Here is a 16141-nt window from a genome sequence, read left to right as displayed (position 1 = left end):
GATTAATTTAGGTAGTATAGTTCTATACTGTTAAAAATCCCTCTTGATTATAATATTTATTTTGAAAATATGTATCTAAAATTTTATCCCTTTGAGGTATCAAATCCTGTAATTAAAATTGCTTACAGAAATCTCTTGAAATGAGCGTAAATATTTTAAAATAAATGACTTTTTAGTAAACATTAATTGTGCAATTTTAGAATCAGGAGAGAATTTTGAGTTTTAAAGTATATGTATATTTCTCATTACCCAAAGAGGCAGCTGGACCCCCTCATTGGAGAGTTGTTTTGTCAGACAACTGTTTCTTAAGATAAATGTTGTCACTTTGTCTTTTGCCCTAGAGGAATCTATTCAACAGACATTTCAAGTTTAACAAGTATTTTAGTGTCTGCTCTGTCACTCTTATATGTTTGTAGTGTAATTTGCATTGCACATTTATGGTATATAAAATAATATACAGCTACATAAAAGTACATTTATCTATTCCCTTTATATTTTCCCTTTTTTTAAGCAGCTGTCATATGCACTTGTCTATTATTCTTTTAATCTATACTTGTAAAGTTGCATGTAATTTTGAATTTAACATCTCCTAAAATTTAGAAATATTTTGTTTTTAAAAATGAGGTATTGACATATAAATCATATTAATTTCAAATGTATGACTTACTGATTTGATGTTTGTATATATTGCAAAATGCAGAAATAATATATTTAAAGTGATTTTATCTTGGAAAGATAACATAGAGGTAATTTAATTTTTCAGAACGTTTGAGCATGCTGTTCTAGCTGCGGGAACAGATTTCCGTTCGGACAGACTGTGGGAAATGTATATAAACTGGGAAAATGAACAGGGAAACCTGAGAGAAGTTACAGCTATATATGATCGTATTCTTGGTATTCCGACACAGCTATATAGTCATCATTTTCAGAGGTGGGTGGAAAAATCAGATCATTAAAATTTTTTTGTGATAATTCAGGTAATTAATTTCTTATATTAAGGATAATTATTCTCTTGAAATGTAAGATTCTATTAGATGCAAACAAATTTATTTTGCTCAATAATCAATTTATATATACTTTAAAATTTTGACATTTTTGATATAGTTTATGAACTTCACTGGTTTTAGATATAAGGTTCCCTTGATCTGTTTTATAGATGAGGAAACAGCAGGACTTCTCTTTTAGGATATTTCAGAGTAGTGAAAATAATCTAAGCTTTATTATTCTTATGGTTAACTCAGTATATAGCACATAGTAGAAGCTTATTTGAAATGTAATAAATTACTCAAGGTACATTCTTGTGATTCATACAGCATCTTACGTCCAAAACAGTGAAGAACGTATTTTTTGTAGTTAAATCCTGTTTATATTCAAACAATCAAAAATTATTTCAGTTTAATTTTCTACTACAATAATCTGTTATGATTGGTATCATTTCATTTTAATGAGTGCTGTATGAAACAACTTTTCTTTGTACTGTGATTTGCATGTTCTGTTTCTGATGTATTCAAGTATTATACTGATACAGACTCAGTCTTTCTGAACAAGAAAGTATGAGGACTGTGTTGATAAATGTTTGCTCTTCTTACCTGCCATATTATCTATATTTTTGTCATAATTTTTATAACTGGGATTGTGGTAGAACCTGTAAACTTAGGTACTTTTTAAGTAAGTGATTTTCTGAAATTTTCTTTACTAAAAAGTAGAAAACTTCATGAAGCATTTGTAGATAACTATGGATCAATTTGCTAAATCTCTGCAGACCCACGTTAGAAACAGGAAACGTGGGTCTGAATGTGCCGTTTCTCTCTTTTTTTTTTTTTTTTCATGAAATTTAGAGGAGATGTGCAGGTTTCTAGGGTATAAATGACCTAGGGAGATACTTGCTGAAAGAGATTAACACAAGGATTGGCATCTGGAAATTCTTGGTCAAATTTTAAAAGTTAAATATTTTTAATTTTTTCTAAACCTTTAAAAAAAGATTTTAAAAGTCTTCTGGATCAAAGCAGATTCCTTTCATAAATCAATCTAAAGTATAGGTAAAATCTATGATTATAATTTTATTGTTGGTGAATGAGAAAAAATAAGACTAAGAAGCAGTTATACAGACATTATTCTGAGTGCCTTATAACTTCTAATCCTCACAATAAACCATGGAGGTATCATACTGTTATTTTCCACATTTTATGAAAGTAGAGGTAAAGAAAGATTAAAATATTTGCATAAGATCACAGAGTTGGTAAGTGCTTGGAAGCTGATTGGAACCTGGACATTGTGGCCCCAAAGTTCTTGGTGTAGTTTTCTAAATCTTTTTTTTTTTTTTTTTTTATGAATAGTTCACTGGGTTTTTAAAATGCATATGTACTTATAATAGAGATACAGTGGGTTGCGTTTTACATACTACTTTTTAATCTAGTCTTTTTCACTTCATGGAGAACCACTTTCCTTAGGAGTATACCAGACTGATAAATAATATTTGTATCAGTAAATCTTATAGTTTATATAAATAAACTAATTCCCTTGACTAACTGCTTTAAGAACTGCTGAAATGGTTTCTTCTGTCAAATATACTTCCCCTGTTTAATTTATTTAGCACTTGCTGTGTACCAGATCATATGCATTTAATTTGAAGGAATAAAGGCCTGTAGAAGATATGTGTGCATGACTTGGCCCTTAAGTTACTCATAAGTGTAGAAGAGGAAGCCTGTTCTAAAAGAAGTATTCTGAGTGCTGTAATACAAATACTTCTATTGTGTAGGCTTGTATATTGGATATACACTGAACATTATCTCTAAGAAAACATCTAATTTAAAATCGCCCTAGCATGAATACTTTTGTGGTATGATCTTAACTCCTCAGGCTCAGTCCCTGGTAGTTCGTAAGCTCTAGACAAACGTAAGTAAGTACTGATAATTTCCCAATGGGCAGTGTTGATTTATACTTTTATGATTGTAATGCCTTTTCCGCTTTTCATTTATCTGGTGAGCTCATTCCTCAGGACCCATATAGCTTAATGTTTTCTCTATGACACTTTTTCCAGTTCACCTAAACAGAACTGTCTTATCATTTGTACCAGCACTCTGCCTACATTTATTTCATTTTTCTTAGCACTAATAACGCTCCTTTGAATTTATGTCTCCTGTATCCTCTACATGTCTGTCATTTTCGGAGGCTTTTTAATTCTTTTTATCATTGGATAACCCCCTAATGCCGGAAAGGATTGAGGGCAGGAGGAGAAGGGGGAGGCAGAGGATGAGATGGTTGGGATGGCATCACTGACTCAGTGGACATGAGTGTGAGCAAACGCCAAGAGATAGTGAAGGATAGGGAAGCCTGGCGTGCTGCAGTGCGTGGGGTCACAAAGAGTCAGACACAACTTAGTGACTGAAAAATACTCATCCTTAATACATAGGAAAACAGTTCCATATGTATTAGGCACTCAGCCATTCTATTAATAGAGTTAATAAATTAGCTTTATAGTAGAAAAAGCTAATGAAAAAGTATTATGCATATGTTATCACCATGTGAAAGAAGTTTCTAATATAACATGGCAACTGTTTTAAAGTTTATTTTCAGTTTTACCTTATTTCAAGTTTATATCTTGACAATTTTTAATGTTAATGTATGAGAATTAAATGTTTATTTTCGTACTACACATTTGAGAAGTTACTTCCTCATTTAAAATTTTTTTTAAATAAGGCAATTATATTTTTTTCCTCCTGGTGATAAAATATATCAAGTTAAGTCTCTATTTGTTGATTTTCAATGTTATTTGCATATGTTTGTAAAAGTTGTTTTTTTTTTTTTTTTTTTTGCCGTACCTCATGGCATGCGGCATCTTAGTTCTCTGACCAGGGATCATACCTCTGGCCCCTGCATTAGAAGTGCAGAGTCTTAACCCATGGATTGCCAGGGTGGTCCCTATGGAAGTTTTAAAATCGTGAAAATCCAGGTGTCAGTAGCCTAAATTAGTTTTAAAAAACTTAGGGGAAATCCATAAGTTATGGTACATGTGCAACCATCTCTGACAATTAAGTTGAAGATGCAGGCCTGGGTCAGAGGCTAGGTAAGAATATGAAAGACTTCATAGAGACTGGATTTTAGTCTGAATGCAGGGTAATAAACATTGAAGTGATTTTGGGGATGAGGATGGGATATGATCCTGTTTAATATTTTTCTTGTTTATTTTTTAACATTTTTGATAGCAGTATTGAGGTGGGAGTAGGAGGAAATGAGATCAGGACACAGGTTTATGTTTATTTTGGTAAATAATGAGGGCATGGAGCCATATTCAGAAGGTAGACTAAATTGGACCTGGTATCCAGTGGAATGTAAGAAATAAGGTAGGTGGAAGAGATTGGGAAACTTAGCGGTTGACAATATCAAGATTAGAAATGCCTGAGGGTGTTGATTTGTGGATTAAAGTGACACACTTGAAGACATGTTGTATATAAGGTTCCAATTTAAGATGGTGTAGATATTTTAGCTCCTCAGCTTTGTGTTTTTGATTAAAATTTGTGTGTGTGTGTGTATATAAACTAGTATGTGTAGATAAATGAAATTACATGTTTTTCAAAACAGTCTTTGCTTAAAATCTGTATTTCTTTATGCAGAGTGTTGGCAAGTGAATCTGAAATTTAGGGGAAAGGTTTGGGCTTTCCTGCTGGGTCAAATGGTAAAGAATCTGCCTGCAATGTAGGAGGCCCAGGTTTGATCCCTGAGTTGGGAAAATCCCCTGAAGAAGGGAATGGCTTCCCACTCCAGTATTCTTGCCTGGAGAATTCCATGGACAGAAGAGCCTGATGGGCTATAGTCACAAAAAGTCAGACACACAAAGATCCCAACTGAGCGAATAACATTTTTTTCACTTTAGGCTTAAGCTGGAGAAGGCAATGGCACCCCACTCCAGTACTCTTGCCTGGAAAATCCCATGGACGGAGGAGCCTGGTAGGTAGGCTGCAGTCCACGGTGTTGCTAAGAATCTGACACGACTGAGCGACTTCACTTTCACTTTTCACTTTCATGCATTGGAGAAGGAAATGGCAACCCACTCCAGTGTTCTTGCCTGGAGAATCCCAGGGACGGGGGAGTCTGTTGGGCTGCCATCTATGGGGTTGCACAGAGTCGGACATGACTGAAGCGACTTAGCAGCAGCAGCAGGAGCAGCAGAGTTGTAAAAGTCATCATAATATGCTTATTATTTCAAGCTATATTAATAAGATTGGCCAGAAAGTATATAAAAACATTTGACAACTAAATGCAGAGCAGAATCCTTGGGCATACTAGTATTTAGGGGCAGGCTGTAGTGGGGACCCCTCAAAGGAGATCAAGGAGCAGTCAGAGACTTGGAGGAAAACCAGGAAGGTAGTAACTCAGAGCCAACAAGTATCCATTTAATTTTTCTTACATAGGGTACTTGATGACTTTAATTAGGGCAGTTTCGTTGGAGTATTTGATATAGACGAATGAATTCAGGAGTAATTGGGAGGTAAGTTCCAAAGAAACTGCAAAATTTGTTGAACATTTATAAGTAATCATTTATTATTTAGATACGGATTGCTATATTTAAATTTACAGATGAGAAAACTAACATTAGAAAAGGGATAAACTTCCTTTAAGTCAAATAATTAGTAATGGACAAAAGTAGGATTTCAGTGTATGACTTGGCTTCATCATTCCGTTGCAAAGGCAGGAAGGAAATGAAGATGTCTGTAGATTGTTTTATCAGGTGGTAGGTTATTACTATAGAAAAGGAGGAAAAAAGGTGTGGGGTTGTTCGGTGGTGTTTTGTTTTGTTTAAGTCAGAGTTCCTTTGAAAGAATAATGTGTAAGTAGAAATGTAATGTGGGATCTAAAGTTATGCTTCATATATAGAGCTTGTATTTTTATTGTCTTTCATTAGATTTAAAGACCATGTTCAGAATAATTTGCCTAGAGATCTTCTAACTGGTGAACAATTTATTCAGCTGAGAAGGGAATTAGCTTCTGTAAATGGGCATAGTGGTGATGATGGTCCTCCTGGTGATGATCTGCCATCAGGAATAGAAGATATAACTGATCCAGCAAAGGTAACCAGACTTACTAAAAAAAAAAAATTTCCATGTGTGAGAAACTATAGACTTTATGTCCCTTGACTGCATGTGTGGTATGATTTGTAGCTCTTATAAAATTAATTTCTAATTAAGGCAGGTAGGAATTCTTTAGCTAGTATAGTTTAAATATAGATTTAAAGCAGATGATCTGTTTTACTAAGAGACACCTGAAACTAAATTAGTGTAAAAGGATAATTTCTCCTATTTGTGATGTACTAGACTTGTTTTTTTTTTAAGGCATATAAGAAAGTGGTTTATTATGAAAATCTGTTACTAATTTCAGTATCGTTAATTGTACTTTGTACATAATTGATAACAGAAACCCATCAGTAGGATTGAAGTGTGGATAGTACTTAAATGTAAACAGTGATATTTTAAAATTTTAGTATATAACTTACATGTTTACATTTTTTTTCTTCCCAAGCTTATTACAGAAATAGAAAATATGAGACACAGAATCATTGAAATTCATCAAGAAATGTTTAATTACAATGAGCATGAAGTCAGTAAAAGGTGGACATTTGAAGAAGGTGTAAGTGTTTTGCTTTTTTGTTGTCATTAATAGGCTTCAAAATACAGATAGGAATAATGTATTTTTCTTTTAGCTTTGGGTGATGTCTCTGCTTTTTATTTTTGCTTGTTTAAGTAATGTTTGTTGCATTTATGGCTGCCATTATCAATTTTCCATTATCAACTTTAGAAATATTGAATTCAGATTTTATTTGAATTTCAAGTTACCTGTTTAATCTGAACCATTTTATTACAGTTCAGTTTCTAAAATCAACTTCATTGAGTCATTTTATGTAATATAACAAAATGTACCTATTTTAAGTAGAGTAAAATGAAGGCTTTTATTTCTTTATGCATTTTATTGAGATGTAATTCACATGCCATATACTTAAAGTGTACACTTTAGTAGTTGTTAATATATTCACAGATATGTATGTACAGTTAATTTTAGAACATTTAATGAATGTTAATTTTAGGACATTTTCATCATTCTTGAAAAACTCTTTAGCTTTTACCCCTCACCTGCTTATTCCTCCATACTACCAACTACCACTAACCTACTTCAATTCTTATAGATTTCCCTGTTCTGGCCTTTTATATGAATGGAATCATGTAGTATGTGTTGTTTTTTTTGAGATTGGCTAGTAAAATGACATTTGACAAGCATTGTGATTATCACAACAGTCAGCATATAGGACTATCCTGTCACCTCAGAAGGTCCCCATTTCAAGTCAGTAACCACCTGACTCTTAGCCCCAGGCAACTGCTTATTTACCTTACTTTTTTTTTTTTTTTTAATATTCACTGTTGTTTTTTTTTTTAGATTCCACATATAGGTGATAGGACGTAATATTTGTCTTTATCATTCTGACTTCCTTCACTAAGTATGTTAGTCTAGTTGCATCTGTGTTGCAGAAAATGGCATTATTTCATTCTTTTTTATGGCTGAGTAGTATTCCATTTGGAGAAGGCAGTGGCACCCCACTCCAGTACTCTTGCCTGGAAAATCCCATGGACAGAGGAGCCTGGTGGGCTGCAGTCCATGGGGTCGCGAAGAGTTGGATACGACTGAGCGACTTCACTTTCACTTTTCACTTTCATGCATTGGAGAAGGAAATGGCAACCCACTCCAGTATTCTTGCCTGGAGAATCCCAGGGATCGAGGAGCCTGGTGGGCTCCTGTCTATGGGGTCCCAGAGTCGGACACGACTGAAGCAACTTAGCAGCAGCAGCAGTATTCCATTGGGGGTGGGTGTAGTATTCCATTGGGGAGGGGGATGTGGGTGTGTGTGTGGGGGGAGGGGGTGCTGTGTGTGTGTGTATACCACATCACCTTTATCCATTCATCTGTGATGGACACTGATCTGCTTTCCATTACTGTTGTATAATTGTTCAGTTCAAAAATACTCAGCAAAGAATAAAATTTTCTGAACATAAAATTGTGTAGTTCTGTTAAAATGACTGAATAATTGGAAAATAATTTTGTTCTTTCAATTTATAAAACCTAAGTAATTAAAGAGATTTTAACTTTAAAAATCTTTTTCATCATGAGATATGGTGATTAAAATTTTCTGGTTCATTATTATATTTATAATTTAAACAATTTGCATTACTATAGTAATGCATGTTTTGGTGGTGGTTTACTTTCATTGTTATGCCATGCTTTTATTACAGATTAAAAGACCATATTTTCATGTGAAACCGTTGGAAAAGGCACAACTGAAAAACTGGAAAGAATACTTAGAATTTGAAATTGAAAACGGGACTCATGAACGAGTTGTAGTTCTCTTTGAAAGATGTGTCATATCATGTGCCCTCTATGAGGAGTTTTGGATTAAGGTAAGTAAATTATATGGTCTGAAACTTGAATATATTATAAACATTGATCTAGTGACTAACCTTTTTTGTACTTCTGTTGAATGTTGTTCATATAACTATATCTGTTGCATTAGGAGATGGTCTGCTTGCAACCAGATTTGACTGCTGCATATGCCAACCTCGTTGCCTCTCCGTCCTTCCTTACAGAAACTAGTCTAGTGGTTCAATAAAGGTGCTGAATGGGTTTAAAAATAGAATTTTATCGTTCTGTCACATATTTAATGGCTTGTTCAACTGTAAATTATTCAGTATTTCCTCTGTTTCTGTATGTAGTATGCCAAGTACATGGAAAATCATAGCATTGAAGGAGTGAGGCATGTCTTCAGCAGAGCTTGCACTATTCATCTCCCAAAGAAACCCATGGTGCATATGCTTTGGGCAGCTTTTGAGGAACAGCAGGGTAAGAATGAGGAAATTCAGTTGATATGTTGGGATTTAAGTTACTTTGGAATAAAGATATAGGAATTGAGTCTTGGGAACTGGTGTAAAGCAAAGGTCAGGTAAACTTTTTTCTTTTTTCTATAAAGGGCCAGATGGTAAATGTTTTGGCTTTGCAGGCCATATGGTCTCTTTCCTAACAACTCTGCCATGGTAGCCTCAAAATAGCCTTAGAAAATACGTAGACAAATAAGCATGGCTATTTTCCATTAAAAAAAAAATGATCAGATGGCTGGATTTAGCCTGTGGGCTGTTATTGGCCAATACTTGGCATAAAGGATATTTCGTAAGTTGAATCAAAAGCATAAACATTTAATTACTATTTCTAGGTAATATTAATGAAGCCAGGAATATCTTGAGAACATTTGAAGAATGTGTTCTAGGATTGGCAATGGTTCGTCTGAGAAGAGTAAGTTTAGAACGACGTCATGGAAATATGGAAGAAGCTGAACGTTTGCTTCAGGAAGCCATTAAGAATGCCAAATCAAATAATGAATCATCATTTTATGCTATCAAACTAGCCCGACATCTTTTCAAAATACAAAAAAACCTTCCAAAATCAAGAAAGGTGCTTTTGGAGGCTATTGAAAGAGACAAAGTATGTATTTGTGTTTTTATAGAGTATCTTCCATTAAAAAAAAAAAAATGGGTCTTTCTTGGTTGTTTTTCATTTTGGCAACTATGATGAAAGATTTGGTCTGTATGTAATATATTTTATTACTAAGTGAAGACAACAGTCCCTCTAAACTGATGTTGCCATTGTTTCAGACAATTTTCACATTATTATGCATTAAAACGTTGAGAAAATTAACATTATGGGATTAAAAGTATGGCTAGTATTGTGACATTTTCCATTTTCTCCACATTCAGAAATGTTACGGAGAATTTACCAGTTACTAAGTAGATGAGAGGGCTTGGGAGAAACTATAAACAAAGGCATGGCAGTTGCCTATGTTGTAGCACATGGAGCAGTGAGATGATTCTCCTCTTACGTAAAATATATAAAGTGTTTCCTTTTATATATCAGTTAATGCCAAAAGACAGTGCCTGGGAAATTTCTCACTTTTTAGATTTTCAGCAAATACCGTGTCTGTTTAGGACCCAGGTTTATAACAGGTTTGCTTCCAGCTGCAGTTGAGGATGATTATCTGTGGTTGTGAAGATTTAGGTTACTGGGGCATGTAGAGATCATTTTTTAGTGTTTTACTTCATATTTGTTGTGGTAGGTCAAGCACACTAAACAGGATACACGATTTTAATTTATTGGCATTTAACAATGTGCAGAGTTTAGAAGATTCTATCTACCAATGTGTGTGTTAGTCTTTTTTTACCTGTTTATATGTATGTTGAAAATATTTAACATGAGTTACATGTAATAAATTTTCAATATTGAATTTTTCAAGTTAAGACATGAAAATTAAGGCATTTTAAATATCTATGGTCTAATCAGAATATCTTAGAAATATATGATTAATTGGTACTGCTTTTTACACAGGAGAACACAAAGTTATACCTCAATTTACTTGAAATGGAATATAGTGGTGACCTCAAACAAAATGAAGACAATATCCTAAATTGTTTTGACAAAGCTATACATGGTTCATTACCTATTAAAATGAGAATTACATTTTCTCAGAGAAAAGTGGAATTTCTTGAAGATTTTGGTTCAGATGTTAATAAGTAAGATTTTAATTATATATTATCTATTTGAACAGTAAAAGAACATTGATTATTTTGGATGGGACTTTGATGATGAGTACAAAGTAGTATATTGTTAAATTTTAAATGTTTCCTAGGTTCTTTTTTTCCTTAGGTATATTTGGGGGTAGATTCAATTTTGCAAACATTTATGTGCTTAATAAGAGGACGTATGGTTTGTCTTTCCTTCAGAACTATTTTCAGAATCTTAGCGTGGTGATTTTAAACAGTGAGCAGACGAGAGAAGGCAGGAAGCAGGAATTCTGTGAGAAAGGAAGTGAGTGAAGGAGTGAACCCTGAAACACAGAAACATTTAATATATAGGTCACCAAGGCTGTATGTGGTTAATCTGGAATAGGAGTGCAATCTCAGATTGGAGAAGAGTGAGTGTGGTGCCAAGATCATGCCTAATGACCTAATCTTCATGCATTGTAAAAAGCTAAAAGATAAGGGTGGTAAGAGTTCCCCCTAGGGAAAAGTACAAGTTTAAGATTTAAATTTGCAAAATAGAGAGTAGAAATACTGATGAGAACATTGCTGCCATTCCTTTCTTACCTAATTCTAGTATAAAAATAACCTAATAGAAATACCCTGATTCTTGTTAGGCAAGTGTGTAAACATTTTTGATGGCTGAGTAAGATTTTAATTAAACTAGAAACATTTAACATGAGTTACCTTTTAATACAGTTGTATATGTGTGCTTGGCATATTAAATGTTTTATAATTACCTAATGCGAAACATGTTGACAGTCTACAATGAGGGGAAGAGGTACTGTTCTCTTTATAGACAAAGAGGCTAAAGAAAAATTAGGCAGTTTTTCCAAGGTCACTTAGCTATTACTTTGTGCAGCAGGGATTAGAACCTACTTCAGGGCCTATGTTCTTAACCACCTTATGTGGTAGTTAAGAAGATACCTATATGTGTCCTTTTTGTTTTGCACTGAAGAAAGTATATGAAAGAAATAGCATATGTAATTCCATTTTTTAATCTAGGTGGATGGTATGGTGATACATGTATGTATGTGAGGTAGTGTATAACTATTATGAAGACTGTGATCTCTTTGAAACAGAGGCTTTTTGGCAACTTTCACAGAAGAGGTGGGATTTCATTTAGTTGTTACTGGATTCTGATAAGCTTTGTTCAGTCACTCAGTAGTGTCTGACTCTTTGCGACCCCATGGACTACAGCACACCAGGCCTCCCTGTCCACCATCTCCTGCAGTTTGCACAAACTCATGTCCATTGAATCAATGATGCCATCCAACCATCTCGTCCTCTGTCATCCCCTTCTCCTCCTGCCTTCTATCTTTCCCAGCATCAGAGTCTTTTCCAATGAGTCAGCTCTTCACATCAGGTGGCCAAAGCACTGAAGCTTCAGCATCAGTCCTTCCAGTGAATATTCAGGACTGATTCCCTTTAGGATGGACTGGTTTGACCCCCTTGCAGTCCAGGGGACTCTCAAGAGTCTTCTCCAACACCATAGTTCTAAAGCATCAATTCTTCAGTGCTTAGCTGACAAACTAAGGAGAGGCTATAAGTGGTGAAAGCAAATGAAAGTTCATGTAAAATACATCTTTTACATTGGATTGGAGGGTCTCATGAAGCAGTGAAAACTTGATGCTAAATGTGCTGTATTAAAAGCTAGACTGAGTTCAGAGCACATGTGGTACATGGTTGACAGTAGGAAGCTGTTAAGAGTTTTGACTGAGATGAAATGACATATTTAAATTTGGCAGTAATATACAGACAAATCTGAGATGCCAGTTAGGCCCTTGTGAATAGAGTTGTGGAGGGTCTGAGTATCAGGTCTGTTGTATTTGAAATTTAAAAAAGGGAAATGTTACGGAAAATGAGCTGCTTAGATATTTAGATATCACTGTAATGAATTAATAAGAATTAATGTTCAAATCAGACAAATATAGGCTTAAATCCTAGCTCTTAATGTTTTATATTCCTCAGTATCCAGATTCTCTCAAATGAATATTGAGTGTCTTGTTGCCAACCCACAATCTGACTCTTTGCGACCCCATGGACTACAGCACACCAGGCCTCCCTGTCTATCACCAACTCCCAGAGTTTACTCAAACTCACGTCCATTGAGTCGGTGATGCCATCCAACCATCTCATCCTCTGTCGTCCCCTTCTACTGCCTTCAATCTTTCCCAGCATCAGGATCTTTTCAAATGAGTCAGTTCTTCGCATCAGGTGGCCAAAGGTTTGGGGTTTCAGCTTCAGCATCAGTCCTTCCAGTGAATATTCAGGACTGATTTCCTTTAGGATGGACTGGTTGGATCTCCTTGCAGTCCAAGGGACTCAAGAATCTTCTCCAACACCACAGTTCAAAAGCGTCAATTCTTCGGCACTCAGCTTTCTTTATGGTCCAGCTCTCAAATCCATACATACCTACTGGAAAAACCGTAACTTTGACTAGACGAACCTTTGTTGGCAAAGTAATGAATGTCTCTGCTCTTTAATATGCTGTCTAGGTTGGTCATAACTTTTCTTCCAAGGAGCAAGCATCTTTTAATTTCATGACTGCAGTCACCATCTGAAGTGATTTTGGAGCCCAAGAAAATAAAATCTCTTGTTTCTACTGTTTCCCCATCTATTTGCCATGAAGTGATGGGACTAGATGCCATGATTTTAGTTTTCTGAATGTTGAGTTTTAAGCCAGCTTTTTCACTGTGTTCTTTCACTTTCATCAAGAGGCTTTCTGCTTCTTCTCTTTCTGCCATAAGTGTTGTATCATTTGCATATCTGAGGTTATTGATATTTCTCCAAGCAGTCTTGATTGCAGCCGTGCTTCATCCAGTCCACCATTTCACATGATGTACTCTGCAAATAAGTTAAATAAGCAGGGTGACAGTATACAGCCTTGACGTACTCCTTTCCCAATTTGGAACCAGTCTGTTGCTCCGTGTCCAGTTTTAACTGTTGCTTCTTGGCCTGCATACAGATTGCTCAAGAGGCAGGTCAGGTGTGGTCTGGTATTCCCATCTCTCTAAGAATTTTCCACAGTTTGTTGTGATCCACACAGTCAAAGGCTTTGGCATAGTCAATAAAGCAGAAGTAGATGTTTTTCTGGAACTCTCTTGCTTTTTCGATGATCCAACAGGTGTTGGCAATTTGATATCTTGTTCTTTCTGCCTTTTCTAAATCCAGCTTGAACATCTGGAAGTTCATAGTTCACGTACTGTTGAAGCCTTGCTTGGAGAATTTTGAGCATAACTTTACTAGTGTGTGAGATGAGTGCAATTGTGCGATAGTTTGAACATTCTTTGGCATTGCCTTTCGTTGGGATTGTAATGAAACTGACCTTTTCCAGTCCTGTGGCCACTGCTGAGTTTTCCAAATTTGCTGGCATATAGAGTGCAGCACTTTCACAGCATCATCTTTTAGGATTTGAGATAGCTCGACTGGAATTCCGTCACCTCCACTAGCTTTGTAGTGATGCTTCCTAAGGCCCACTTGACTTCGCATTCCAGGATGTCTGGCTCTAGGTGAGTGATCACACCATCGTGATTATCTGGGTCGTGAAGATCTCTTTTGTATAGTTCTGTGTATTCTTGCCACCTCTTCTTAGTATCTTCTGCTTCTGTTAGGTCCATACCATTCCTATTAGTCACTTAGTCATGTCCAAGTCTTTGTAACCCTTTGGACCATAGTCCACCAGGCTCCCCTGTCCATGAAATTCTCCAGGCACGAATACTGGAGTGGGTTGCTGTTCCCTTCTCCAAGTGTCACTGGTAATAGCCTATTAAATGTGTACATATGCAGGCTGTTGAGGGAAGTTGAACATGTAAATATCAAGTTGAACATGTAAATGTCAAGGTCATTTTCAGAGAAATTTTAATATCTGTTCTCTTTCAGAGAAATCTGTGTTCAGGTTTATGATTACCTTAAAAAATAAGGCCATCTTTGTGTTTCTAAGAAATATTTTAAAAGTGATTGCCTGGTGGTCCAGTCTGGGTTAGCAGTCAGTGCTCAAAAACAGGAAAAAGAAAATTACAAAATCATTGATTTTATTTTTTATTTTTTAATTTTTTTTAAATTTTATTTTTAAACTTTACATAATTGTAGTCAGTTTTGCTTCAAGTGACATTGTTTTTGAAGTTGTAAGTTCCAGTTGAAACCTATAATTCATAGCCCATTAAATTTTTTAATTAAAAATTATCTTTTTAATCAACGATAATTATTCTGAAATTTTTAGTTCTCATTCAGTTTATCACGTAGCCAAAGTTTAAATATAGTTTATCCTAACTGGTGGCAGGTGTCTTCAGTAAGCATTGTTAAATTAGATCTCAGAAGTACACAAATTATAGAACTGTCAGGATTCAAGGTTGTACTAGAAAAAAAGTGTCAAGGTCACTGTCTTTGTTGTGTGGTAACAGCTCCTTAGGCCCTTCCCATGTGTTAAAAATAATAAACACACAGGTCTTGACCAGCATCCCCTCAAGCTCTAGCCCACTGTAGGGCAGAGAACAGGCACTTTTTCAGTATCTCAGTCAAAAATCCTGGGACTTACTGATCTTGTTTTGGGTCATATGATCACCTCTAAACCAGTTATTGGTCAGAGACATCTAGTAAGGTAATTGGCTGGGCCTCTATCTCTGAAGCCTCATTTGAACCACATGGACTGAGAAGGAAAGTGCAAGGCAAGCAAATAGAAAAGGTAGTTAGGGCTAGGTTTGTCTGCTTGCTTGTTTTTTCTTCTCAACGATGTTCATTTCTACTTGCCTTTGTTTCCGAGTGGAAGTAATTTGAAAACCTAAAAGTTTTAAGTTCGGCTTCTGTGTATTCCAGTGGATTGTTTCTCCTTCCCTCACAGGCTTTTGAATGCTTATGATGAACATCAAACACTCCTAAAAGAGCAGGATTCTTTAAAAAGAAAAGCAGAAAACGGGTATGTAACTTGCTGCTGAATCAGGAAAGGAGGCTTAAAAGAACACAGTTCATAGTGGAAATCCCTTTAAAAGTAATTATTACCTTTATGTTGTAATTTTTTTTCATGATTTGAAATCGTATGAAACAGTGTAGCCAAGAACTTCAGATTTGTACAAAGGTGACATTCGTCCATTTGTTAAAGTATTTGTCTATGGGAGTTCTGAAAGTTTCCATTTTGATCTTTTATTTAGATCAGAAGAACCAGAGGAAAAGAAAGCACACACAGAAGATACAACTTCGTCATCTACACAGATGATTGATGGTGATTTGCAGGCAAATCAAGCTGCATATAATTATAGTGCCTGGTATCAGGTAAGTTTACAGTTATAATTGATTTTTTTTTAATAGATGTTACTAGAAATTATATATATATAAATTAGGATAGTCTTTTTTTTTCCTTCTTTGGGGGAAGAAAAAACCTCTCTACTTTTGATCTGTGTGCAAAATACATTGTCTTTTTCAGCAGTGAACACATGCTTGTTTTCTTTAAATAGAAACCTGCTTTAATTAAATTTTTATATATGGAACTCATATATAAAAGTCATAGCTCTTGTATGCTGATACGTTTGCTTTTTCTTTTC

At 35.2% G+C, this 16141-nt stretch overlaps 1 protein-coding gene and 1 non-coding gene across 6 annotated transcripts in view; both read left to right on the top strand.

Annotated features, from left to right (window-relative positions):
• PRPF39 (pre-mRNA processing factor 39) overlaps positions 1-16141 on the top strand; it is a 34916-nt gene that overhangs the window by 18036 nt on the left and 739 nt on the right. For 4 of the 5 annotated variants that reach the window (XM_086363363.1, XM_086363365.1, XM_086363364.1 and 1 more), the window contains 9 exons: positions 764-931; positions 5903-6068; positions 6517-6624; positions 8277-8441; positions 8754-8880; positions 9248-9516; positions 10414-10598; positions 15445-15519; positions 15752-15872. In XM_086363363.1, coding sequence (XP_086219489.1) covers positions 764-931; positions 5903-6068; positions 6517-6624; positions 8277-8441; positions 8754-8880; positions 9248-9516; positions 10414-10598; positions 15445-15519; positions 15752-15872 — 1384 coding nt within the window. Of the gene's footprint in view, positions 1-763; positions 932-5902; positions 6069-6516; positions 6625-8276; positions 8442-8554; positions 8653-8753; positions 8881-9247; positions 9517-10413; positions 10599-15444; positions 15520-15751; positions 15873-16141 lie in introns of all 5 variants that reach the window. The other variant, XR_015149489.1, reaches the window with a different exon arrangement.
• LOC147349171 (small nucleolar RNA SNORD127) lies at positions 9592-9677 on the top strand. Its single transcript, XR_015150795.1, has one exon. It is a non-coding gene; the product is annotated as a small nucleolar RNA SNORD127 (small nucleolar RNA).

Source organism: Bos grunniens, chromosome 21 (genome assembly GCF_055505025.1).
Source record: "Bos grunniens cultivar Pamir isolate PY7600 chromosome 21, Bosgru_T2T1.0, whole genome shotgun sequence".
NCBI classification, from domain to species: Eukaryota; Metazoa; Chordata; class Mammalia; order Artiodactyla; family Bovidae; genus Bos; species Bos grunniens.
The sequence above is the reverse complement of the archived record's forward strand: the minus strand, read 5'-3'. Positions and strand labels throughout refer to the sequence as shown.